Genomic DNA, 27,364 nt, shown 5'->3' on the forward strand with positions numbered 1-27,364 from the left:
GAGTTATACAGTAGAGGTCTCGTACAATATTTGTCCTTTTGTGATTGACTTATTTCACTCAGCATAATGTCCTCCAGTTTTGTTCCTCTTACTCTCCTGTGCTGAGTTCCTTTTTGTAGATTTTTTTCATTTCTTTTGTTTTTATAGGTTTTGTTTTTACTGAGACTTTATGTTTTTCTTCTTTATTTTGATGAATACGTTTGTTAACTTTCTTTGTAGTTACCTTGAAATTTACCCTTATCTACCTAGATTTGAACCAGTCTATTATTACTTGGTATCGCTTGACTTCCTCTCCATTAGAACGTTCTATGTCTACAGCATTTATTCCTTCTTTTATTGTTCTGATGCTGTTGACATTTACAGATTAACCTCCCTGGTTCCCTTTTGTAATTCTTTTGGTTTTGCGTAGTCCTTAAGAGTTCATTTCCTAGTGCAACCATTTTTTAATGATCTTCAGCAAAATTATACTTGCGTGTGGTATTAATGATATTGTTCGATAATCTCTGCATTCTGTTGGATCACCTTTCTTTGGAATGGGCACAAATATGGATCTCTTCCAGTCAGCTGACCAGGTAGCTGTCTTCCAAATTTCTTGGCATACACGAATGAGCACCTCCAGTGCTGCATCTGTTTCTTGAAACATCTCAGTTGGTATTCTGTGAATTCTTAGAGCCTTGTTTTTTGCCAATGTCTTCAGTGCAGCTTGGACTTCTTCCTTCAATACCATTGGTTCTTGATCATATGCCACCTCCTGAAATGGCTGAACGTTGACTAATTCTTTTTGGTACAGTGACTCTGTGTATTCCTTCCAACTTCTTTTGATGCCTCCTGTGTCGTTTTATGTTTTCCCCATAGAATCCTTTACTATTGCAACTTGAGGCTTGAATTTTTTCTACAGTTCTTTCAGCTTGAGAAATGTTGAGTTGTGTTCTTCCCTTTTGGTTTTCTAACTCCAGGTCTTTGCACATTTCATCATAATATTTTACTTGTCTTCTCGAGCCACCCTTTGAAATCTTCTGTTCAGCTCTTTTACGTCATCATTTCTTCCTTTCGCTTTAGCTAGTCTACGTTCAAGACCAAGTTTCAGAGTCTCTTCTGACATCCATTTTGGTCTCTTCTTTCTTTCCTGTCTTTTTAATAACCTTTGCTTTCTTCATGTATGATGTCCTTGATGTCTCCCCACAACTCATCTGGTCTTCGGTCATTAGTGTTCCATGTGTCAACTCTATTCTTGAGACGGTCTCTAAATTCAGGTGCGATATATTCAAGCTTGTATTGTGGCTCTCGTGGACTTGTTTTAATTTTCTTCAGCTTCAACTTGAACTTGCATATGAGCAATTGATGGTCTGTTCGGCAGTCGGCCCCTCGCTTTGTTCATCATACTTTAATTTTTAAAAAAATGGGTTGCTTTAATTCTTTCAACATACTTATAATAGCTGTTTTGAAATCTCTGCCTGTTAAGTCCAATATCCATCTTCCCCCACCCAGAGACATTTTTTTCCTTAGTGTAAGTTACACTTTCCTGCTTTGATTTTCCACGTGTCAGCTTCCTAGACGTGAACCCTGAGCCTTCATAGCTTAGTGTTCAGCTAAAGTAAGTAATGCTTCTACTCTATGCTGATAGATCTGTGTGTCGGCTGAGGAGGACATTAAAGCGCAGGCTCTTTTCAAGGCTGCCCTAGATTTTACTTTTTGCCAGGCTCTTTTATGTCTCTTTGTGCATGCATGCAAGCTCTGCTGGCCAGGAATATATGGCTGGCTTAAGCCTGCTCTGGTTTCTGATGAGCATAGGCATAGCCTCTGGTCAAACCAGGATAATATGATAAGCTTATAAGCTTCCTGTTGCTGTCTCACCTCCTGGAACTCTCTGTTAAATCCTGGGCTCTGCTGGGCCACCTCAGGCCTTCTTTATTGTCGTTTTAACTGACAATGCTCAAAATCAAGAGAGCCTGCTCTGACAGTAGCACAAAGCTGCTGGTTTTCACAGCCTGCCCTGCCCTGGTGAACTACTACACAGAAAGAGCTGAGGGGTCATGGGAGTAGCCCCAGGCAAGACTGAAACAGACTCACGCTGTTCTTACCCAAAGTTAAGTAGTTTTCATGAATAAACACCGCTTAGTTTGTTGTATGTCTTTAGTTGATTTCCAGAGCTCTGAAATGGTTCTTTTTGACAGTTTTATCCAGCTTTATAGTTGCTTTTTGTGACAGGATTTGCTGACCTCCTCACTCAATTGTACTGGAAACCCCCCAATGACTGCTGCCACTAAGTTTTGGGGTGGCCATGGATAACTGAAACAGAATGTGTATTCTTTTTAAATCAGCTTTATTTGTGGTATAATTTATATACATTAAAATGTCCCCATTTTAAGTGTACAATTCAATAGGTTTTGACAAATGTATACCCCTGTATAACCATCAAGGGGCCCTTGGTGGCACAGTGGTTAAGTGCTTGGCTGCTAACTGGAAGGTTGACGGTTTGAACATACTAGCTGCTCTACGGGAGAAAGATGTGGCAGTCAGCTTCCATAAAGATTACAGCCTTGGAAACCCTATGGGGCTGTCCTATAGGGCCGCTGTGAGTTTGACTTGACTTGACGGGAACAGGTATAATCATCACCCCGATCAAAATACTGAACATTTCCATAATCTCACAAAATCCCCCCATGACCCTTTGCAAACAATCCCCCAACCCTGCCCCAGGCCGCCACTAATCTGCTTTTTATCACTGTAGTTTTCCTTCTCTAGAATTTCAGATAAACAGAATTATACAGTATGTACTCTTGTAACTGGACTCTTTCCCTCAGCATGTTTTTGAGATTTATCCATGTTACTGCATTTTTTTGTTCCTGAGTAGTATTACATTATGTGTGGTATGAATATACCACATGTCATGGATTGAATTGTGTCCTCCAAAAATATCTGTCAGGTTGGCTGGGCCATGATTCTCAGTATTGTATGATTGTCTACCATTTTGTAATCTGATGTGATTTTCGTATATGTTGTAAATCCTATCACTATGATGCAATAAGATGGATCAGCAGCAGGTATATTGATGAAATCTACAATATCAGATAGTGTCTTAAGCCAATCTCTTTTGAGATATAAAAGAAGCAAGCAGAGAGAGATGGCGACCTTATACCACCAAGAAAGCAGTGCTGGAGCAGAGCGCATCCTTTGGACCTAAGGTTCCTGCACTGAGATGCTCCCAGACAAAGGGGAGACTGATGACAAGGACCTTCCTCCAGAGCCAACAGAGAAAAAGCCTTCCACTGGAGCCGGCACCCTGAATTCGGACTTCTAGCCTACTGCACTGTGAGAGAATAAACTTCTCTTTGTTAAAGCCATCCACTTGTGGTACTTTTGTTATAGCAGCACTAGATGACCAAGACACCACAAGATGTGTATCTATTTCCCTGTTATTGGTCATTTGGTTATTTCCAGTTTGGAGCTATAATGTGATTCTTTTCTCTAAGTCTGTAGTTTGCCTTTTCATTTCCTCAATGTTGTCTATCAAAGAGTAGAAATTTTAAAAATTTTGATCAAGTCCAATCTATAAAAAAAAAAAAAAATTGTTATGGCCAGTACTTCTTTTTTTGTCCTAAAAAATCTTTGCCTATTCCAAAGTTGTGTATTTTTTCTCTTACGTTTTCTTGTAGAAATTTTATAGTTTAGCTTTTAATGTTTAGGTCTATGATTCAATTTGAGTTAATTTTTGTATATATTGTGAGATAAGGGTCAAGATTCATTTTTTTTCCCTATGAAATCTAGTTCTTCCAGCATCATTTTCTGAAGACTAATCTTCCCCCATTGGACAACCTTGGTACTTTTGCAAAAAACAAAAAAAATTAGGTGATTTATATATGTGTGAGCTGCTTGTTAGAAACAGTGTTCTAGCCCATTGATTTATATGTCTATACTTACACCATGACTATACTGTCCTGATGACTGTAACTTTACAGTAAGCCTTGAAATCAGGTAGAAAAGATTGAAGTTGTCGAGGATTTCATTTTACTTGGATCCACAATCAACACTCATGGAAGCAGCAGTCAAAAAAATCAAAAGATGCATTGCACTGGGCAAACCTGCTGCAAAAGACCTCTTTAAAGTGTGAAAAAGCAAAGATGTTGCCTTGAAGACTAAGGTGCACCTGATCCAAGGTATGCTATTTTCAACTGCATCATATGCATGTGAAAGCTGGACAATGAATAAGGAAGATGGAAGAAGAACTGACACCTCTGAATTGTGGTGCTGGTGAAGAATACTGAATATACCATGGACTGCCAAAAGAACGAACAAATCTGTCTTGGAAGAAGCACAACCAGAATGCTCCTTAGAAGCAAGGATGGTGAAACTACGTCTTATGTACTTTAGACATGTGGTCTGGAGGTATCAGTCCCTGGAGAAGGACATCATGCTTGGTAAAGTACAGGGTCAGCAAAAAAGAGGAAGACCCTCAATGAGAGGGACTGACACAGTGGGTGCAACAATGGGCTCAAGCACAATTGTGAGCGTGGTGCAGGACTGGGCAGTGTTTCGTTCTGTGGTGTAGAGTCGCTATAAGTTGGAACTGACTCGACGGCACCTAACACAACAACTTCCCCAACTTCTTTCTTTTTCAAAATTCATTTGGTTATTTCAGGTCCTCTGCATTTCCACATGAATTTAGAATCAGCTTTTCAATTTCTACAAAAATTCTACTGGGATTTTTGATTGGATTGTGTTGAATCTAAAGATCAATTTGGGGAGAACAGACATCTTAACAATACTGAATCTTTCAATCTATGAACATGGAAATATCCCTTCATTTATTTAGGTCTTTAATTTTCTTGTGATCATTTTCAGTATACATGACTTGCACGTATTTTTATTAAGCTTATCCCTAAGTATTCCGTGTTTTTGTATGGTACTGTAAATAGCACTGTATTTTAAATTTCATTTTCCAGTTGTTCATTGCTAGTATATAAAAATAAAATCGATGTTTTGCGTACTGGCCATGTTTTCTACGACCTTGCTAAATTCATTCAATAGTCCTAGTAGCTTTTTTATAGATTCCTTGGGATTTTCTAGGAACCCTATCATGTATCATGTTATCTATGAATAAAGACAGTTTTACTTACCTCTTCTCAATTTGAATGGCTTTTTGCACTAGCTATGATTTCCAGTACAATGTTAAATAGAAGCAGTGAGATCCAATATCCTTGCCTTGTTCCTGACCTTAGGTAGAAAGTGTTCATTCAGTCTTTTACCATTAAATATGACGCTAGTAGTAGGTTTTTCATATATGCAAATTATCAGGTTGAAGAAGTTTCCTTCTCCTAGCTTGTTTAGAGATTTTATCATTAACGGGTGTTTAATTTTGTCAAAGTCTTTTTTGTAGCTATTGAAATGATCATATGACATTTCTTCACTGATCTATCATTAAGTTGGGTTACACTCACAGATTTTGAATGTTAAAACAACCTTACACTTCAGGGATAAATCCAACTTGGTTATGATCTATTACCCTTTTCTTATGTTGCTGGATTCAATTTGATAATATTTTGTTAAAGATTTTTGCATGTCCATGAGGAATATTAGTCTGTAGTTTCCTTTTCTTATAATGTTTGTCTAGTTTTGATATGAGGGTAATCATGACCTCATAAAATGAGTTAGGAAGTTTTCCCTCCTCCTCTATTTTTTAAGAAGAGCCCTGGTGGCACAGTGGTTAAGCACTCCACTGCAACCCGAAAGGTCAGCAGTTTGAATCCACCAGTGGCTCCATGGGAGAAAATACCTATCTGCCTAGGAAACCCTATGGGCAGTTCTACTCTGTGATTTATAGGGTCGCTATGAGTTGAGGGCAGTTCTACACTGTCATTTATAGGGTTGCTGTGAGTTGGAAACAACCCGACAGCACACCACGACTATTTTTTGAACAATTTTTTGTAAGATTATATTTTCTTTAAATGTTTGACAGAACTCAATAGTAAAGCTATCTAAGCCTGGAGGGTTTTTGTTTGTAGGAAGGATTTTAAATATTAATCCAATTTGTTTAAAGATCTAGGGTGAGTCAGATTTTCTATTTCTTCTTGTCAGTTTTGGTAATTTTTGTTCATTTGTTTGGTAATTTGTATCTTTCAAGGAATGTGTTTCATCTAAGTTGTTAAACTTATCAGCATAAAGTTATTCATGATATTTCTTTAATGTCTGTAGGATATGTAGTGATATTTCTTTTTTCATTCCTGGTGTTGGCAATTTGTGTCACTTTCTTTTTTTTTTTTTTTTCCTTGACTAGACTAGAGGTTGATCCAGCATACTGATTTTATTTCAAAGAATCAGTTTTTGGTTTCACTGATTTTTGCTACTATATGTCTATTTTCTATTTCATTGATTTCTGCTATTGTCTTTACTATTTCCTTCCTAGTACTTACTCTGGATTTAATTTACTTTTATTTTTCTAGCTTTTTAAAGCTGGAAGCTGAGATCCTTGATTTTAAAACTTTCTTTTTCAATATAAGCATTTAAAGCTATATATTTTGCTCTAAGCACTGCCTTAGCTGCATTCCACAAACTTTGAATGTTGAGTTTTCATTATTACTTAGTGAAACATATTTTCTAGTTTTCCATGTAATTTATTCTTTGATCCATGGGTTATTTACAAGTATGTTATTTAATTTTTAAAACTCCCAGATATTTGATTATTAATTTCTACTTTAATTCTGTTGAGGCCATAGAAGGTATTCAGTATGATTTCAATCCTTCTAAATTCACTGAGACTTATTTTATGGTCCATTATTTGGTATGTCTTAGTGAATATTCCTAGTACACTTGAAAAGAGTATTTATTTTGGTGCTTTTCAGTGTACCATTCTACATATGTCAAACAGATCAAGTTCACTGATAGTATTCCAGTCTACCATAGCTTTACCACCTTTCTGCCTACTTGTTTAAGGGTACTATGCAATATCTTTTTTATCTACTCTTTTTTCTGAAATTTATTTCACCTGTTATTAGTATCTACTTTGAATTTCCTGTGATTAGTATTTGAAATAGTATAACTTTCCCCCTTCATTTTACTCTTAATCTCATTATGTTTAGATTTTCTTTTAAATTCTTGAGTATATTTATAATTGCTATTTTAAAACTCTTCATTGGTCTGTGGTTTTTCTTCTGGTTCTGTGCCACATTTTATGGCTTCTTTTGCATGTCTTGTAATGATTTTGTTGTCTTCCTTTAAAGAGTGCTGAGTTTTGCTTTGGCAGAAAGTTAATTGTGGCTCAATTTGATTCTTTTGAAGTTTGTTTTTAACATTTATCAGGGCAAGTCTAGTTCAGCCCTACTAACAAGGTGTGACCTTTCTGGAGTCTCTATTGAATGTTCCAGATGTTCAATGAGCTTTCTCCACTCTGGATGGTTCAAACTTCTCCCAGTCTCATTGAGCTCTGGCAATTTTTCAGCTTACAGCTTCCCAGTAATTGTTCTTTACTACTTAGATGTTCTTTGCCCAGTTTTGTAGAGTCTCACCCGTGCATATATACATAATTTAGTATTCAGCCAAGTCTACACAGATTTCTGCAGTCCTTTTTTTGAGTAGTTCTCCCTCACCAGCCACACAGTCTAGTCATCTAAGTTTCTCAGAACTCTGATCTCTTTCTCTGTAGATCAGCAAGATATTTGTGCTTTGCCTGGGCACCCTCTCCTTGCGCCATTATCTGGAAAATGCCTCCAGGCAAAAAGCCTGGTAATCACAGGGCTCACCTCATTTATTTCACTTTTCTTAGGCTTTAGTCCTGTGCTGCATGTAATCCTACATCTCAAACTGGTTGTTTTATATATTTTGCCAGTTATCTAGTTGTTTTACAGCAAGACAGCAAGTATGATATCATGATCAGAAGCAGAAGTCTGTTTGATTTTTAAATTTGTATCTTTTTTCTTTTATACTGTGTTTTTAAAGTCACTAGAATAGTGGAAATCTGAACATGGATAAATGGTTATTTGATGCTATTAAGATATTATTAAGTTTTTTATAGGAGTGACAAAGTTAACGCACTATGTTAAAAGCCTCTACCTTTTACAAATTCATAATAAAATATTTACAGATTAAATAATACGATGTCTGGAACTGTTTTTTTTTCCGAAATAAGATAAAACGAGAGGAGGTAAGGGGGTAATACTATAGATGAAACAAGACTGGCCATAAGTTGATAATAGTTGAAGCTGGGGAATGGACTCATTATACTATTTTGTTTACTTCTATGTATGTTTTAAATTTTCCGAAGAAAACAAGTCAGAAATTTTTCTCTGAGTGGTTATAGCTCCAGCTTGATATGGTTGAGTTTATGTGTTTTATGTTGTTTTCAGTTTATAGGGACTGTTTTGATTTTTTTTCTTAATTACTGTTTTAATTATGTCAACCATTTACATGGCTATTAAAGTAAAACTATAAAGCATGATACTTCAGAGGTCTCTCTTTCATTCTTATCTCTTTATGTTGTCACCCTCCCCTATAAACCATTTTTATTAGCTTCTGATAGATATTTCCATTGTTTCTTTTCGGGAAAAATATAAACATACACACACATATGTATTACAGAATTTTTCTGCAAATAATGCACCCATATATATAATGTGTGGAAATTATGAAATTAAGTAAAACAGTTCTGGCGTACTGCACATGTCTCGTGATATTTCCAGAAGTAAATTTTGGCCTCATTTACCTGTCCTCCCATATTACAGGTAAACCATACTGTTCTGTTCATTTTCTTTCATTCTATTCATTTCTTTAATCTCCTGCTTATATGCTATAAAAATAGTCTGAAACTGTTGCTTTTGATCATAACTGTATAATAAAGTTGTAAGTCATGGTCAAAACGTCATGGATCAAGTTTAGTAGTCCACCAGTAATCAGGAAATAAACAAACGAAACCATGCATGTGTTTCTATTAATTTAAGTTGATAATTACAGTGCATTAACTCAACAGTTGAAGGCGAAAACCTTATTAGATCGTCTTAAGTGAAACCATTAGGTTATGTTAGATCTGCTTATTCATAGTTTAATTTTGTCTTAGTGTTAACTAAAGTCAGTAACATGTAAAAAAAAAAAAAATGGCATAGTGTGCTTACGAAAATAACACGGGGGGTGTTGCACAGTTGGGGGAACATATAATGCGTGTTATCTGCGAAAATACAGTAAGTCTTCTGCCCCTACAGAAGGTATCATATTACATAAACTCCTTTTTTCACTTTACAGTATGTCCTGGAGTTCACTCCTGAGTACTATATAGAAATTTTTCTCATTTCTTTTACCACTCCTCTACCAACAGACATCTGGCTTGTTTCTAATCTTGCTATTACAAATAATGTAGTGCTTTTCATTACAAACAGCGCAAATGAATAGCCTTGGGCATATATTATAGTGTATTTTTGCCAGTGTAGCTCTGGGATAGAACAGATTCCCAGAAAAAAGTGTAAATTACATTTAACTTTTCTAGATACTAAATGGTCGAATTCTTAATCTCTATAACACTAAGTATTCAAGGAAAGAAAAAATCAAAAGGTAATCTATTTAAAATAAATGCAGAGTTACTGGTATGAAGCAGCAGTGAGAGGAAGGCACCAGCAAATTTGCCTCGCATATTAAAGGTTTCCACATCAATCCATAGGAATAATACTTATTTAGCAGAATGAATTAATAACCATAGCCCCTGTCTTTCAGATACTATTTTACATTAAATGTTGTTAACAATGTTGTGACCTCAAAGAAGAGAATAAATAATCTGTACCCTATGCTTAGAGTGTCTTCTACTTTCCTTTATCCAAGCAATTCCAAAGATCCCATCTCTTTCATGAGGCTTTTTTGGACAGGAAGACGTGGTGAGTAACAAATTGCTCCTCCCTGTGCAAACATGCTTCTACAATGACTTCATTTTACCTCACAATGGGCAACAATATCCCTACATAATATTCAAATGTTATCTGATGCATGTAATTATCAACTTACATCCTTGGGCTGAAGGTTTATTATGTCTACTATATCTGTGACTGTAAGCCTCTCAAGAATGGAGGATATGTCTAGTTTTTTTATACTGCGACTGACACAGACACAACACATTTAAAGAGTCATTTTATAAATGCTACCATTACTGATTATCATAAGCTGTTTAGTCCTGTGGTTAAGATTTTACATGTTTTTACAGAATTATATTTTACTGTGGCTTCTGAAATATACTTGCTAGTATCTTCTTCTTGAAATAAAAATAATCCTAGTAATCGATATTTTCAGTATCCCTACTGCATATACATCAACTACAATTTTTTTAAGTTTTGCTTTAAATATCAAAATAGGATATAGGCCAAATTCAAAATAAGTTTATTTCCTTTTTACTTTAATGTTGCTTTTTCCTTTTAAAATAGCTTTCCTCTGTAAAAATAAGATGAAATTTGCTAAATATATTTAGTGGTCTGCATTTAAAGCTAGTGTAGACCAGACACAAGGGGCTATGACTTACCCTTCTAAAACATACAATACTTACGCGTCTGTGGTCTTTGTACACCCATTAAGATTCAGCACTTCAATGTTCCTACAGTTTTGTGCAAACGTCCTTTATCGGAAAGAAACAAAGTAAAAGCTCCCAAGTGAAATGGGCACCACTTCAGGCATAAAAAATAATAATAACAAACGATTTTATCACTGGCAATACTGATTGTTGGTACCAAAGTGGTTCACCATTACAAATAAATTTTCAACCACATACTCTTAAACACTGATCTTTATGTCAACCAAGTTCAAATGATCTACCTTTGAGTAAACAAATGTCAAAAAAATCTTACTCAAGGTCCCAGAAAGAACCAGTTATGATGGGGAGTCTGGCTTTTTGGGGACAGCACTTGTTCTTGTTTTCTTCCCCAAACCATACCTCCTATTACTGTATATTTTTGTGCTATAAGTAATGTATGTGTGATTGGGTTCTAAAGAGCTTACACATTTAAAAACTATTTTTGTATTTTCTGGGTGAGATGGTGCTATTCTGGGTGGGACGATTCAACAAGAAGATTAATCAACAGTTATGGTCTTACCTTAATGCATTGTCTCCTACTCCAAGACACCCACGAAGACTCAACTTCCGTAAAAAGCCCCCACATCTTTTTGAAATATTCTCCACTACCCGGCCCTATAAGACAGGTAAACAAAAAGATAAGCTATCTCACTGTTTTTGAGAAAAGAACACATCTGATTTTTTTAAACAATTTATAAACAAAGAGAAAAGCTTTCTTCTCATTTTAAAGGCCTAATTTATTTATTCGAGCCCTGGTGGCACAGGGGTTAAGAGCTTGCTGCTAACCAAAACGTCAGCAGTTGGAATCCACCAGACACTCCTCGAAAACCCTATGAAGCAGTACTACCCTATCCTATACGGTCACTATGAGTCGGAATCGACTCAACAGCAACGAGTTTGGTTTTTGGCTTATTCTAAGAAAGCTCTCCTGATTAATCCATCTACCTGAAACATGCCTAAACTCTGTATCTTTATTTTGTTCAATTTGTAAGACATTCTGTATTTGAGGAAATGGTGCCCTATGGTGCTCTTATGCTACTATATACATGTATACTACACTCCTGGTTAAACCACAGCTACTGAAAGATAGTAACTGTCTTTATCATTTTTGTATCCCTTCTGATGTGTTTACTGTAGTACTCTGCACATAACAGAATCTGAACAAAAGCCTGCTGAATGATTTTGCAGGTAGTATTCGCATAAACATGTACAACCATGAAGATTAGAGAATTGTGAAAAACATAAAAATCCAGTATAATATCAGCAGGTATTATTTTAAAAACACTTTCTGAAGACAATGGAAAGTACGTACGACTTTTTTTTTTTAAACTTCTTATCTCAAGAGAATTATTTCCACTGGAACTTAAAAAAGGAAAAAAAAAAAAAAAGACTAATTTAATTCTTATAACACTATGAGGAAGCTATTATTTCCTGGTGAAAAAACTAAGGACCAGATAGCTCAAATTCAGGTTAAAATAATTTAAGCTTAAGCCTTAAGTTTATCTGACTCTAAAACCCATTATGTTTCTCTATTTTAGAGATAACAGACTATACTAAGAGAAGCGGCTCTACCATAGAACAGAAAAAACAATTCAATAAACGATTTTGACTTTATTCTTTTTTTCATTCTCCACAAAAACTATCTGTAGCCTTCCCAAGAACCAAAATGCTCATCTCAAGAATATGTGCAAATACTACCCACAACAAGTTGTAACTCTATTTGTTCTTCAATAAACAAATATAAAATGCCTTCCTTAAATAAGCAAACACAGGTTCACATTTCTACTGAAAAAACAAAAACGAAAAAAAAAACTTTGATTTCATTTCAGTGAAATAATTCTGTTCACTCTCAAAAACTAAACAAGCTCTTGGGAACTTTAAAGGCTCTCATGAAGTTCAGATGCACTGAAATTAATAGTTTTTCTCTCCAGGGAAAAGAAGAAGATTTATATGGCTGGGGTTAATCTGTTCCATGCTGTAATTACATTCTAACAAGAGAAATGGGGCCACACACCACATAATTATACCTCAATATCCCTCTGGAAATCAAACAGGTCAATTCGCTGCCAGTTACTGCCATCCAGAGCCAGAACATTCCAGGCCTATTTTGAAGAAAAAAGGAAAGAATGAGCAAGAGCTGAAATGAAGAGGAAAAGCCAGAAATTTTAAATTCACAATTTAACCTAATGACAACCAACTAATGAATGAAATGGACCATAAACATTTCTCAACCGCACCACTAACTCCCCAAAGACCTGCCTTACTCCTGACCCATACTTTATTCTCCAATTAGATTACCTTATAAATGAACAGGTAGAGAAACTAACAGCTAAGGAGGATCTTAGATTAGGGAAGTTGGGGAAAGGGCAAGGTTGTGGTAAGTATCACAGCCAGAAGCTGTTTTCTAACTGGAAGATTCTAGTTTCTATCCAAAATGAGATAGTTCAGCTGATGAAAAATAAGTCTCTTTCTCTATCCCTAAACTGGGAATAAGATAAGGGTGAAACCAAAGGAAGGGGACAGTACTCCAAATATAGTCGTGTTCAATATGCATGTGCTATCCATAGTATCACTTGGTCAGACTTGAATCTGTGATACTGTAATTTGCAACTAAGAAAAGACACTATCATCTTTCTGTACACATGATAGAGCCTTAATGCTTTTCCTCCTCATCAATTTGCTCACTCAAATATGTTTTTCAATTGATCATCACTTGATTCAGCAGTAATTTTAAAACAGTAATAATACTTCAGCTTCAACAAGCTGAAAGAAGCCAAGAAAGTAAAAAAAGCTTTTCAGCTTTTCAGGATTAGGTGATAAATAACTCCAGTTAAAATCATTCTGTATTTTAATCAGAAAGCCTTTAAAAGTTTGCCTATAAAATTTAAAATGTAAACAAAAGTCTTAATGCTGTTATAAATTTAGAGTATTATCTCTTACTTCAACAAATTAAAACACGGATTCAGTACTAGCTATACTTACAGGTATTTCTCAGAAATTCCGAAAAACAAATTCTTGATATACTTACAAGCACCAGGATAATTATCACACATTCAGCAAGAAGTATGTCAGAAACATGGGGGGTGGGGGGGGGTGGGTAAGCAAGTGGTTATCATTCTAGAAATGTCTGAGGTTTTGTCAGGAATTCAATGTTACTTTTCTTTTAGTGGCCTCATATTTTTCCAATGATTTTTTAAAATGGCTAGCCATGGGAGGCAACAGATAAAAATTTGTGTGTGTGTATGTGAACTTTTTAATGCATTTTTATAGTAGTGGTCTCATACAATATTTGTCCTTTTTTGATTGACTTATTTCACTCAGCATAATGCCCTTCAGATTCATCCATGTTGTGAGATGCTTTACAGATTCATCATTGTTCTTTATCGCTGCACAGTACTCTGTTGTGTATATGTACTACAGTTTGTTTATCCATTCACCAACAGATAACAATTTTAAAGATCGTACGTTTAACAGATCCTTGAGCAAATAAACTTCTGATGTGGTACGGTATTTTTCATTTCTCTATTCTGCTTTCTCCAGCAAGCAACAAATACGCAGAACGCAGACTAAAATTAGCAATGACAGGTTCCTCTCTAGAGCCTGCTTTTAAAATAAGTAAGTAAATAAACTAAATACTTCAAATACAGAGAATAACAGGATAACTACTGATGTACCAACTATCCAGATTTAATGAATATTGGCATTGTGCCTTCCATTCTTTTAAGTTAACACATATTAAGTGGGAAGAGGAACCTGCAATGAAAACAATTAAAACTCACTAAAATCAACATTTCTGTGGTAAGAATGTGCAACTAAACAGATTTAGACACTGCTCTGTGTATTTTATTTTACAATGATTATCTCAGCTTCATATAGAGACAGAAAGGAAAACCCACTCATTTCTAAGAGCAATATAATAAGCATTTCCAGAGAGACCACACAAGTATCAGGGACAGAAATGTCATTTTAAAAAAATCACCCAAAAATTACTGGTTGTGTCCAAAATAGCTGATACGCAGGTTTAGTGTGGCTTTTTAGATGCAAAAACTACATTAAAGGTAGCAAAACAGGGTGAATTTTCGAATTTTCTACAGTAAAGGCTTTTTTGTTTGTTTTTTGTGGGTACGTGGTCATGATGATTTGAAGGGACACTTGGGTCCACCTACACAGATATCATGAAAACAAAATACTCTATGAGATAACCATATTACATATCCAGCACCTAGGACGGTACCTGCTACACAGTAGGTTCTTAATAAGTATTTGTTAATGAATGAACAAACAAAAAGCCATTGTTCAGTTTATTAACAAAATGACAATTGTAGGTACTTACTCATTTCATTAATTATTATATATGTGTTTTACCAAAGAGATCAGGAATGGTTCATGAAGCAATTTTCTAATAAAAATAATCTTACACTTTATATCAGTGGCAGTTAATAAGATTATGATGTCTCAGCATTTTGTCATCAACATCAACTGACAAAAAATGGCTAAGTGTAACTTAGAAATTGACTCTGGGGATGAAATCTGGTTTTCTCCTTCATTTTTTTTTTTTTTTTAATTCTAGCAATTATCTTTTGAGGGAAGAACAAGGGACAATAACATGAAAATTGGACTTTTATGCGCCACTCTTAAGAGGCTTTGTTAATGGAACAAAGCCATTTATTAAGAAATGATTACCAACAGTTAAAAATCAAAATGATAAGAAAGGTTAACAGGGCTTCAGATTATCTAAATCTCATTTAGGGAGGCTTGAAGCCAGAGTCTACTTAAATAGTTTTGTGATACGACTGAAGTCAAAACACCCCCTACCTAGGGAAAATAGTAAAGGGACAGATATTATAATTACAGACAAAGAGTTAGCTCAGTAATGTCTCTCATTTTAGGCACTCTTTTAATTAAATCTTGTTTCTGTTATGATTAAGGTAAAAATGAGTTTCTACTTAGGAAAACATCTGTTGAAAGCATATTTCCTGTTTCAAAATATATAAAGAGAAACATAGTATTATTGGACATTTAACTAGCACCCTATATTTACAAACAGAAATGAGCTTTAATGATTTTTTTTTCAACCATTTTGCATAACCATGAAAGCACTAAAATAAGAACAAAGTTCTTTTAAATGATAAAGAAATCTAGGCACAGCTCATCCAAGAGAAAATATTGTTAAAACCATGAATCTATCACTTTTTGTTGGTGAAAATATACTTAACCAAACATACATTCATTCCACATGTACAGTTCAATGACACTGATTATGTACTTCACATTGTGTTACCATTCTCACTATCTCTACCCATATTGTTTCATCACCATTAATTTATACTCTTTGCCCCTTAAGGTTCCCATCTATGCTTCAGATAAACTATTGTCAGTCTGAATTCATATAGATAATTCTTTATAATAGTGCAATGCTCAAGGCAAGCATTCTTTATTAACTGAGCTAAACTGCTGTTTATCTCAATGGATCCTGCAAGTCTGGTTTCCATATGAATTTGAAGTTCTGCTCTATGATTTTCCTCCTTTTGATCAGAATCCATCTACTGGGTTCTTGATCAAAACATTTAGTAATGGTAGCTGGGCATCATCCATTTCATCTAGTTTCATGGCAAAAGAGGTAGTAGTTCATGGAAGCAATTAAAACTGCAGTCCATTTCCTTTCCTGATTCAAGGGTCTCCTTCTTCCTCTGCTTTTCCAGGCAAATACAGACCAACTGTATCTTGGGTGGCCACCTGAAAGCTTTTAACACCCTAGGTGCTATGCACCAAACTAGGAGTTAGGACAGAAACTCCAAATACAATCTTAGGCCAACTGAGTGGATAGACCCATGAACCACATGAACCACGAAGCCATGACCCTAAACCTTCAAACGAAGAAAACTAATCCCATGAAGTGTTTAATTGTACCTAAGCAGTATCAACAGGTGCAGCCTTTTTTTTTGGCTGCTGCTGTAGTTGTAAAGTTATATGAAACACTTTATTTGCCATTTCACCTTTTTTTTCCTGACATACAGCTTAGTGATAACAACTACATTAGCCAGGTTGTGTAATCATTACCCTTAGTTGATGCCAACTTTTCGACCATTATAGATAAAAATTCACTACTTCCCAGACAGTGATTTCCCCTCTCTCTCCCCCTTCCCATCCCTCTATCACTACTTTCGTTAAATGGAAGAAAGGCCATCTGAGAATTTAGATAAGTTTATTGTATTTGCCACTGTAAAATTCAACACTGCTGAAAGACCCATATAAGGCTGCATATATAATACACAATATAAGTTAAAAAAGGTTTCTTTCCCCTCATCTCCTTGCTTCTCTCCTGCCCTCCCCACAAAATGTTCTGAGTTGTACCAAAAGTAAATATATTTGACTAGTTGCATTGCCTTTGCTCTCACATACTGAGAAATCCTTACGGTTCCTAGTATTGTGTCATATGTACAACATTCTTAACCAGAAAAACACAATGAAATACTATTCCATTATAATTCTTAGTCAAGCCTTTTAATTTGTATGTTTAATGCTTTTTTTCATTGAAAACGTTTCCTCTGTTTATACTATGTAAATTGTTAAGAGTTACAAAAAATTAAATATAATCCCATTGTAGAATTAGGTATGTCATGGTTCAAATAATATCCTTTGAAACATAACAACATAAAAATAACACCTGAGGTAAATGGCTAGCCTACTATACAGAGGCTGCCATCATGAATGCCAGGAAGATTTCGCCTGTATCATGTCAACCATTCTTACCCTGGAGACCTGAGCACAGCGACACAAGGTAACGACATCCAGAAAAGAGAATATTCTAAAAAGAAAAGAGAGGCCAACTTTATTATATGATAAAGTTTCTCTTTATTTTTGTCTATAAATAATTGACTACATTAACACAAACCAAAAAAAGCAGAAGCTCTTTTAAACAAGCAAACACACATACAAAAAACTTGCAACAATTTACAAATATTGCCCATGTAAAACGTAAGAGAGTAAGAAATTTTTCACTTGATAATGTAAGAATAAGTATCATACAAATTTAAGCACTTACATTAAGGGGTGATAAAAGATTTCTAACAGATATAATTTTATAAAAGTAAAAATAAACAATTTTTTCCAACTCTGGATATCAAAAGAAATAGCCTACGGGAGGAGTATCTTTATAAAGAATTTTGCAGTTATACTAAGAAGTTTCCTCAATACAATCAAATACCTTGAGAGACAGTAGCAGGGATGCGGTGTCTGGGGACCATGCTTTCAGGGGACATCTATGTCAATTGGCATAACAAACCTTATTAAGAAAATGTTCTGCATCCTGCTTTGGTGAGTGGCGTCTGGGGTCTTAAAAGCTTGCAAGCGGCCATCTAAGATGCATCAATTGGTCCCAACTGCTTGGAGTAAAGGAGAACGAAGAACACCAAAGACACAAGGAAAGTACTGGCCCAAGAGACAGAATGGGCCACATAAACCAGAGACTTTATCAGCCTGAGACCAGAAGAACTAGATGGTGCCTGGCTACCACCAATGAATGTCCTGACAGGGAACACAACAGAGGGTCCCTGATGGAGCAGTAGAATGATGGGATGCAGAACTCAAATACTAGTAAGAAGACCAGACTTAATGGTCTGAATAAGACTGGAGGTGCCCCAGAAAGCATGGCCCCTGGTCTCTCCATCACCCCAGAACTAAAACAATTTCCGAGGCCATCTCTTCAGACAGGTATTGGACTGGACTGTGGGACAAAAAGCGATACTCGTGAAGAATGTGCCTCTTAGACAAGCAGATATAAGAGACTAAAGGGGCGGCTTCTGTCCAGAGGTGAGAGGGGAAGGCAGAGAGAGTTAGGAGCTGGTTGAATGTTCATGGGCAATCAGGGGCAGAGGGGAGGAGTGTGCTGTCACAGAATGGGTTGAGCGGTTGAGGTCTCGTAACAATGTATGTTAAAAAAAAGAAAAGAAAATTCTGCATAGGAGACTAACTTGAAATGTAAGCTTCATTACATCAATTAAAAAAAAGAATTTTGCAGTTATAAAGAAAAGACGGGACAAAATAACATTGTAATAACTATAAAATATTATATCTCTATGTACTTAACTCTAATTTAGAAATTAAACCTGATTTAACGTAATACATCAATGTTAGTAAACATTTACTGCCTAAAATTTTTTTCAGTTTTTTTATAGAGGTCAAATAAATACTTGTTTTGAAGCAGACCAAGAATTTATTTGCTTATGCCCTGATAAACTCTCTAACACCACAAGCCACCTGTATAAATAGGTTTGGGCTCCCAGAAATAAAGTGAATGGGTTACTTCTCTTGAAGCCCTCTTCACTCACGAACATCCTTAAAGGCCACCTTGATCTGAATAACAAGTTAAGCTCTTTTGCAACTGGAAAAAAGTACAATATAGCATGTGCTTTAAAGATTTAAGAGATTAAAGTTAATTTTGCTTTAAGAATTTTATGACATCCCTTGAGATAACTGGAGATCCTGGAGTGTTACAAAATGGAGGTCAGTAATCTTTTGTTTGGAGAAGACTGAAGGTAGATTTACTATTCCATAGTCACTCTCATCGTAAAAAGCTTTTGTGTCAGCTTAAAAGAACAAAATTTTGTTGCTTAGTGATTAGAGTTTATCAATCACATTTTGCAACTTGGAATAACCTTTGTTAATACTTACATCAGACAGAAAGTTGTGTGCATTTTGTAAATATTTTCAGTTTCGAAGTAGAAGGTGCTTTTGATGACTGGAATAGCTGCATGATGTCAGAAAAACAAGTAACGGCAGCTGAGTTGTTTACAGGAAACCTCCCTACGCTTTCTTATACATTTACTTTCTCTAACAGATTGCTGACATGTTTTGATTTGCTCCAACTATAGAGGTCCCCTTAAGGGACTGATTAAAACTGAGGATAAATTAAATGAGTTGGAAAGGTTAAGCTGGAGCGACACGGTGAGTAAATGTAACTGATCTATATCTTGCAATCTCAGCAAGACACCAGCGAGGGGCAGGGAAGTCCCTGAACAAAAGCACAGAGAACAATTACAGTACAAATAATAAAATGAAAATAAGTAGCTGTAGGCGACCTACAATGATGTCTAGAGAGTCTAGGGCCAGATGGGTGGATAGGAAGGGGGGAAAAGTCTAGTTACAATGATCGGCAACATCTTTGAAAGTTGTGGCTGTAAGCTTTTGGCTTGCCAGAATAGAAAGAAACATGAACACAGAGGGGGTGAGTTTCAAGTGTTTATTCAAAATACACTTACTCGTCACTTATCAACTTTAGTTATCCGACATTTTGCATTTACAGCAATAGTAAAAAAATCTACTATCTGACTATTTTCTGCATTAACAACGTACATCTGGCAGTAATGAATGCCGAGGTGTGAGGTGACAGTAAGAGTAACACTGGCTATGACACTTAAGGTTATGTGTCAACTTTGCTGGGCCATGAGTCTCAGTGGTCTAGCAGTTACGTAAGGATGTAATTTGGCAGTTATGTAATGATGTAGTCATCCTCCATTTTGTGATCTGATGTGGTCATCATCCATTTTCACATAATGCCGATTTTTCACATAATGCTGATTTCACATAACGACCTGGTCTTTGCAACCTAACCGTGTCAATAACTGAGGAGTGGGTATATAGTTTTACCACCTACTATCTATAGGCACTGTTTTAGATCCTGCTGTTGTGTAGCTTATGGTCTAGGGGTAGGAGATAGAACGTAAGTAAAATGTGTGAGAAAATTTCAGGTAGTGAGCAGTGCTATATAGAACATAAAGTACAGTAATATGATAGAAGAATCGTCAGGGAAAGTCTCCTTTAGGAGTAGACATTTGATCTGGGACTTGAATGATCAAAGAAACTAGGATTGCCCAGATCTGGGGAAAACAGCATTCCAGGTAGAGGAAATGGGTGTATGGTGTAAGATGAAGGCCTGTTTGAAGATAAGGAAGAGACAATAAGGGATGGAGCATAGCAGCAGCACAATCCTTTATTGAGTTATTATGTTGTCAGGCATTATTTTAAGTACATTATATATATCAATAGAATGACTACTCACAACAGTCCTCACAGATAGGTACTATTATCATTTCCATTTTACAGATGAGGACACTGAGCAAAGTCCAGAGAGTTAGACAGGGGCCAGACTATGTAAAAAGACTTTGGGGTAAATTGTTTGTCTATGATTTGATGCACTGTGAAGGATACTACATCATTCCTGTGGCACTCCTACCAAAAATGCAAAAACTGAATTTAATCAGGAGGGACATTCTACAAAATAGCTGGCCTGTAGTCTTCAAAACTGTCAATGCTGGTGAAAGACAAAGACTAAGGAACTGTTCCAGATAAGAGAGGTGATAACTAAATGCCATCTGTGATCCTTGGCTGGAGCCTCAACCAGGAAGAAAAATCTTTATTTTTTTCCTTTTACTCTAAAGAACATTAATAGAACACTGGTAAGACTGGAATAAGGTCTGGAAATTAGATAATAGTATTGTATCCATGTCCACTTCTTGATCTTGATTATTGCACTGTGGCTATATAAGAAAATATCTTTGTTTTTTAGAAAATACACACTGAAGTTTTTAAGGGCAAAGAGCATTATGTCTGCAACTTACTCTCAAATGGTTCTCTACCACTCTGTGAGCTTCCTGAAAGCAGTGACTATTATTTCTATAAGCAACATAAAACATTTTATCACTCAATAAATGTCTGCTCATGTATTAAGGTTTAAGGGAAGAGAATTTAAATATTTCCTGACATCTCATAGCCTTCATGAAAAACATTAATTGTTGTCCTACACAGTGAAACCCTCACAGGTGACTAAAATATGTTTGTCTCTTCATTAAACAGCACTGCTACGGTTTTGAAAGTTTCTATTTGTTAGTTTTTATATATTCTTCTCTACTCTCAGACTGCTACTTTTTAAAACTCAGGGGCCCCTATCATCATTACCCTTCTGATCTCATGTTAACTTACTGCATCTCATAATCAAATTTGTGAGAACTATGTTTAAAAAAAAGAAAAAAAAAGAGTAAATAGGGCCTGAGAAATAGTTAGCATGCATCCTCTGAATAAAGCACACATTTGAGCTGTCTGCTTATTTCCTGTTTCTTTGCTTTGTTCTGGATAATTGAGCGGGCCAGAAAACTAAATGATGGATAAGAGTAATGTTGTTATTCTATCCTTTGACATAGGAACACATGCCAATTTGCACCTTAAAATTGAGAGATGGTCACTTTTGATAGTCTTGGAATCTGATCACATCATTTTGTGGTCTATGAGGAAAAAGTAGAACCAATACTGGTAACACACACCTTTTTATAGCACTTACTATATGCCAGGGCACTCGTCTAACCACTGTACATATATCAACCCATTTGACCCTTATGCTACCTCTATGAGGTAGGTACTAGTATTATTCTCAATTTTTAGCTAGCAAATGAGAGAACCTAGGTAGTCAGATTATAGAGCCCATGTTTTTAACCATTATGCTTTTAAAAAGAAGAAACACACACACACACCTATCATCTTGAACTCCTGGCAATTAAACTGAAGGAAAAGCTACTAGAAATCATCAACCCTATGAGCTTTCCTGAAAAGAATATGAGATGTGTGCAGAAGAGTTAACATAGCAAGCCCTAGACTGCTATCCTAGAACCTGGGTTTCTGGAGAGTTTCCACCATTCCCAGATGATACTTCCTGTAGAAAACATTTCACACGTGTTGTCACCACTCATTGCTGGAGGAATTAAGTGCATCCTGTGAGACTCCACTGGGAGAGGAGTCTTGGAAGCTTCTGTCTCCTCTGGATTTCTCCCCATGTGCCCTTTCTCTTTGCTGATTTTGCTGTGCATCCTTTCCCTGTAGTAAAGATAGCCGTAAATACGACTATATGCTGATTCCTCCTGTGAGTCCTCCTAGTCCATCACTGAACCTGGAAGTGGTCTTGGGGATCCCCAACACAGCATGGTTATCTACTATTTTAGACAACCTACCCCTCTGCCCTCCCACCAAAAAAAAACCCCGTTGCCACCCAACAGATTCCAACTCGTAGTGATGCCACGTATTACAGAGTAGAACTGCTTCATAGGGTTTTTTTGGGCTGTAATCTTTACGGAAGCAAATTGTGAGGCCTTTCTTCCACAGTGTGGCTAGAAGGGGAGAGGGAGTTTCAAACTGCTAACCTTTAGGTTAGTAGTCCAGTGCAAACTATTTGTGCCACCTAAGGGCCTTTATTCTAGACAAACGGAAGAAGGGAGAAAAAAAAAAACTCCAGCGAATTCATTCTTTCAGAGTTTAAAAAGTTCATCTACTCACTCATACATACATGTGTATCACGTCATATTTATGATCCAACGCTCCCAGGAGTCAAAAAAATAATTTAAAAATTCAGAATCTTGTAAGTAATAACAATCTTCATTCTGAAAGCGCACTCTGTCTCATAGCTAAAAGGGCATCTGTGGTCTCAAGAAGTCATATCACTTCAAGTCATTTTTGTAGTTATCAATATCATCCTCAGAAACAATCTTGAGAAACAAGGTAATTCACAGTAGCTCTTGGAAAACACACAAGATCTTTGTCTTATAAACACTGACATTCATTTTTCAACAGGTATCCTTAAATAAATGCATATGGTCCTGATCTGAAACGGAGTACTGTCAATCCTGCTAACTGAATTTCACATTATGCAAACAGTAGATTCCAGCTTGGTAGACCATTAATAATAAACTTTGTTTCAAAAGGGAGCCAGAAGAGAATCAGTAAGTGAAACTTAAAGTTAAGAGGAAACAAGAACACTTGCTTAATTCACTGGTAACTAGGCTGTGGCCTTGCATAGACAAGGGAACAGTATGGTCTTGGCATCACAATTTTTCTCTCTGTATGTAATTTAAAACTTAATCAAACCAAATATACGAGTTTTATTAAACTATTTTTAAAAACATACAATACATATATATGACATGAAATTCAAAACATACACACACACTTAGAAGATATAGGAAGGATACCCAAGTTACAACAATTAGTCTCTATTTGCCTGGAGCAGTAGAGAAAGGAAACCCAGGAATTGAGAAGGAAATGGAGCGCTGATCTAATTGCCTCCATGAATTACTACCTCCTTTGCCATGAAACCAGAAGAAATGGTTGGTGCCCGGCTACCATTACTGAATGTTTTAGTCAAGGACCCAACAGATAGATTCTAATCAAAAGGGAGAAAAAGTGTGTGTTGTGCAGTGAGTTAGTTAATACAGCCCTTCTAGCCATAACCTTTGTGACTCCCACAAAACGATTAGGTGGGATTACACAAATAAGCCCCACGTCTGTCAAGTTTGTCGTACTGCAGTGGCTTGCGTGTTGCTGTGATGCTGGAAGATATTCCATCAGTATTTCACATACCAGCAGGGTCACCCAGGGTGGACAAGTTTCAGCTGAGCTTCCAGACTAAGACAGACTAGGAAAAAGGATCTGGAGGTCTACTTCTGAAAAAATTAGCCAACGAAAACCTTAGGAATAGCAGCAGAACACTGTCTGATATAGTGCTAGAAGATGAGCCCCTCAGGTTGGAAGACACTCAAAAGACAAAAGAGTGGCCTCCTCAAAGTAGAGTTGACCTTAATGACGTGGATGGAGTTCAGCTTTCAGGACCTTCATTTACTGATGTGGCACAACTCAAAATGAGAAGAAACAGCTGCAAACATCCATTAATAACAGGAACATGGAATGTATGAAGTATGAATCTAGGAAAATTTGGAAGTCGTCAAAAATGAAATGGAACACATAAACATCGATATCCTAGGCATTAGTGAGCTGAAATGGACTGATATTGGTCATTTGAATTGGACAGTCATAGAGTATACTATGCTGGGAATGACAAATTGAAGCAGAATGGCATCGCATTCATCGTCAAAAAGAACATTTCAAGATCTATCCTGAAGTACAACGCTGCCAGTGATAGGATAATATCCATACACCTACAAGGAAGACCAGTTAATACTATTATTCAAATTTATGCACCAACCAGTAACGCCAAAGATGAGGAAACTGAAGATTCTTACCAACTTCTGCAGTCTGAAATTGATCAAACATGAAATCAAAATGCATTGATAATTACTGGTGATTGGAATGTAAAAACTGGAAACAAGGAAGGAACAGTAGTTGGAAAATTTGGCCTTGGTGATAGAAATGACACTGGAGATTGCATGACAGAATTCTGTAAGACCAACGACGACTTCTTCATTGCAAATACCTTTTTTCACCAAAATAAACAGCGACTATACATGTGGAGCTAACCAGGAGGAATACACAGGAATCAAATTGACTACATCTGTGGAAAGAGACAATGGAAAAGCTCAGTAGCATCAGTCAGAACAAGGCCAGGGGCAGACTGTGGAACAGATCATCAATTGTTCATATGCAAATTCAAGTTGAAGCTGAAGAAAATTAGAACAAGTCCACAAGAGCCGAACTATGACCTTGAGTATATTCCACCTGAATTTAGAGACCAACTCAAAAACAGATGTGACTCATTAAACACTAATGACTGAAGACCAGGACATCAAGGACATCATACATGAAGAAAGCAAGAGCTCATTAAAAAGACAGGAAAGAAAGAAAAGTCCAAAATGGATGTCAGATGAGACTCTGAAACTTGCTCTTAAATGTTAACTAGCTAAAGTGAAAAGAAGAAATGATGAAGTAAAAGAGCTGAACAGAAGATTTCAAAGGGCAGCTTGAGAAGACAAAGTAAACTATTATAATGAAATGTGCAAAGACCTAGAGTCAGAAAACCAAAGGGGAAGAACATGCTTGGCATTGCTCAAGCTAAAAGAACTGAAGAAAAAAATTCAAGCCATGAGTTGCAATTTTGAAGAATTCTATGGGCAAAAAACTGAACACAGGAAGCATCAAAAGAAAATGGAAGGAATACACAGAGTCACTGTATCAAAAAGAATTGGTCAACGTTTAACCATTTCAGGAGGTAGCATATGATCAAGAACCAATGGTATTTATGGAAGAAGTCCAAGCTGCACTGAAGGCACTGGTGAAAAACAAGGCTTACGGAATTGATGGAATACTAATTGAGATGTTTCAACAAATGGATGCAGCACTGGAAGAGCTCATTCGTCTATGCCAAGAAATTTGGAAGATGGTTACCTGGCCAACTGACCAGAAGACATCTATATTTGTGCCCATTCCAAAGAAAGGTGATCCAAAAGAATGCAGAAATTATCAAACAATATCATTAATATCACACACAAGTAAAATTTTGCTGAAGATCATTCAAAAGCGGTTGCAGCACTACATCAACAGGAACTGCCAGAAATGGAAGCCAGATTCAGAAGAGGACGTGGAACGAGGGTTATCATTGCTGATGTCAGATGGTTCTTAGCTAAAAGAAGAAAGTACCAGAAAGATGTTTACCTGTGTGTTATTGACTATGCAAAGGCATTTAACTGTGTGGATCATAACGAATTATGAATAACACTGCGAAGAATCTGAATTCCAGAATACTTAATTGTGCTCATGTGGAACCTGTACACAGACCAAGAGGTAGTCATTCGAACAAAACAAGGAGATATTGCGTGGTTTAAAATCAGGAAAGGTGTGTGTCAGGGTTGCATCCTTTCACCATACTTGTTCAATCCGTATGCTGAGCAAATAATCCGAGAAACTGGACTATACGAAGAACGGGGCACCAGGATTGGAGGAAGACTAATTAACAACCTGCGATATGCAGGTGACACAACTTTGCCAGCTGAAAGCAAAGAGGGCTTGAAGCCCTTACTGATAAAGATCAAAGACTACAGCCTTCGGTATGGATTACACCTCAACATAAAGAAAACAAAAGTCCTCACAACTGGACCAATAAGCAACATCATGATAAACGGAGGAAAGACTGAAGTTATCAAGGATTTCATTTTACTCGGATCCATAATCAACATCCATGGAAACAGCAGTCAAGAAATCAAACAACATATTGCATTGGTCAAATCTGCTGCAAAAGACTTCTTAAAGTGCTAAAAAGCAAAGATGTCACTTGAGGACTAAGGTGCACCTGACCCAAGGTATGGTATTTTCAATCGCCTCATAGGCATGCGAAAGCTGGATAATGAATGAGGAAGGATGACGAATCGATGTCTCTGAATTATGGTGTTGGCGAAGAATATTGAATATACCAGGGACTGCCAGAAGAATGAACAAATCTGTCTTGGAAGAAGTACAGCCAGAATGTTCCTTAGAAGCGAGGATGACAAGACTTCGTCTCACGTACTTTGGACACATTATTAGGAAGCACCGGTCCCTGGAGAAGGACATCACGCTTGGTAAAGTAGAGGGTCAGTGAAAAAGAGGAAGGCCCTCAATGAGATGGACTGACACAGTGGCTACAACAATGGGCTCAAACACAGCAACAACTGTTAGGATGGTGCAAGACTGGGCAGTGTTTCATTCTGTTGCACATAGGGTCACTATGAGCTGGAACCAATTAGATGGCACCTAACAACAACAACACTAATTACCTGATTTTGATAACTACTTACATAAGATATTAACCTTTTCGGAAGCTGGGTGAGGGTATGCTCAAATTCTTTGTATTGTTTTTGGAACTTTTTATAAGTATGAAATATTTCAAAATGAAAAGTTAAAAATAAAAATATCTTTAAAAAAGGTACTGAAAAGTAAGTTTTTCTTCTATTCCTGTCTTCTAACGACCCAGTTTTCCTTCCCAGAGGCATCTGCTGTTTCCAGCCTTGAGCTGTACACTTTAAACAAATTTGAACTTTTTTAGAGAATTCATGCTATGAATTTCAATAAATTATAAATGCT

The 27,364-nt window shown here is 36.4% G+C and overlaps 1 protein-coding gene across 4 annotated transcripts in view; it reads right to left on the reverse strand.

Moving 5' to 3' along the window:
• Positions 1 to 27,364, reverse strand: part of FBXL20 (F-box and leucine rich repeat protein 20) — a 103,712-nt gene that overhangs the window by 31,577 nt on the left and 44,771 nt on the right. For all 4 annotated transcript variants that reach the window (XR_002824367.1, XM_023732811.1, XM_004378023.2 and 1 more), the window contains exons 3-6: positions 17,288 to 17,342; positions 12,562 to 12,636; positions 11,055 to 11,149; positions 10,511 to 10,579 (exon numbers count right to left, since the gene is read on the reverse strand). Coding sequence is in view for 3 of the 4 variants with exons in the window: in XM_023732811.1 (XP_023588579.1) it covers positions 10,511 to 10,579; positions 11,055 to 11,149; positions 12,562 to 12,636; positions 17,288 to 17,342 (294 nt within the window). In the remaining variant the exon portion in view is untranslated. The remainder of the gene's footprint in view (positions 1 to 10,510; positions 10,580 to 11,054; positions 11,150 to 12,561; positions 12,637 to 17,287; positions 17,343 to 27,364) is intronic.

The sequence above is a fragment of the Trichechus manatus genome, unplaced genomic scaffold (genome assembly GCF_000243295.1).
Source record: "Trichechus manatus latirostris isolate Lorelei unplaced genomic scaffold, TriManLat1.0 scaffold00054, whole genome shotgun sequence".
Classification (NCBI taxonomy): Eukaryota; Metazoa; Chordata; class Mammalia; order Sirenia; family Trichechidae; genus Trichechus; species Trichechus manatus.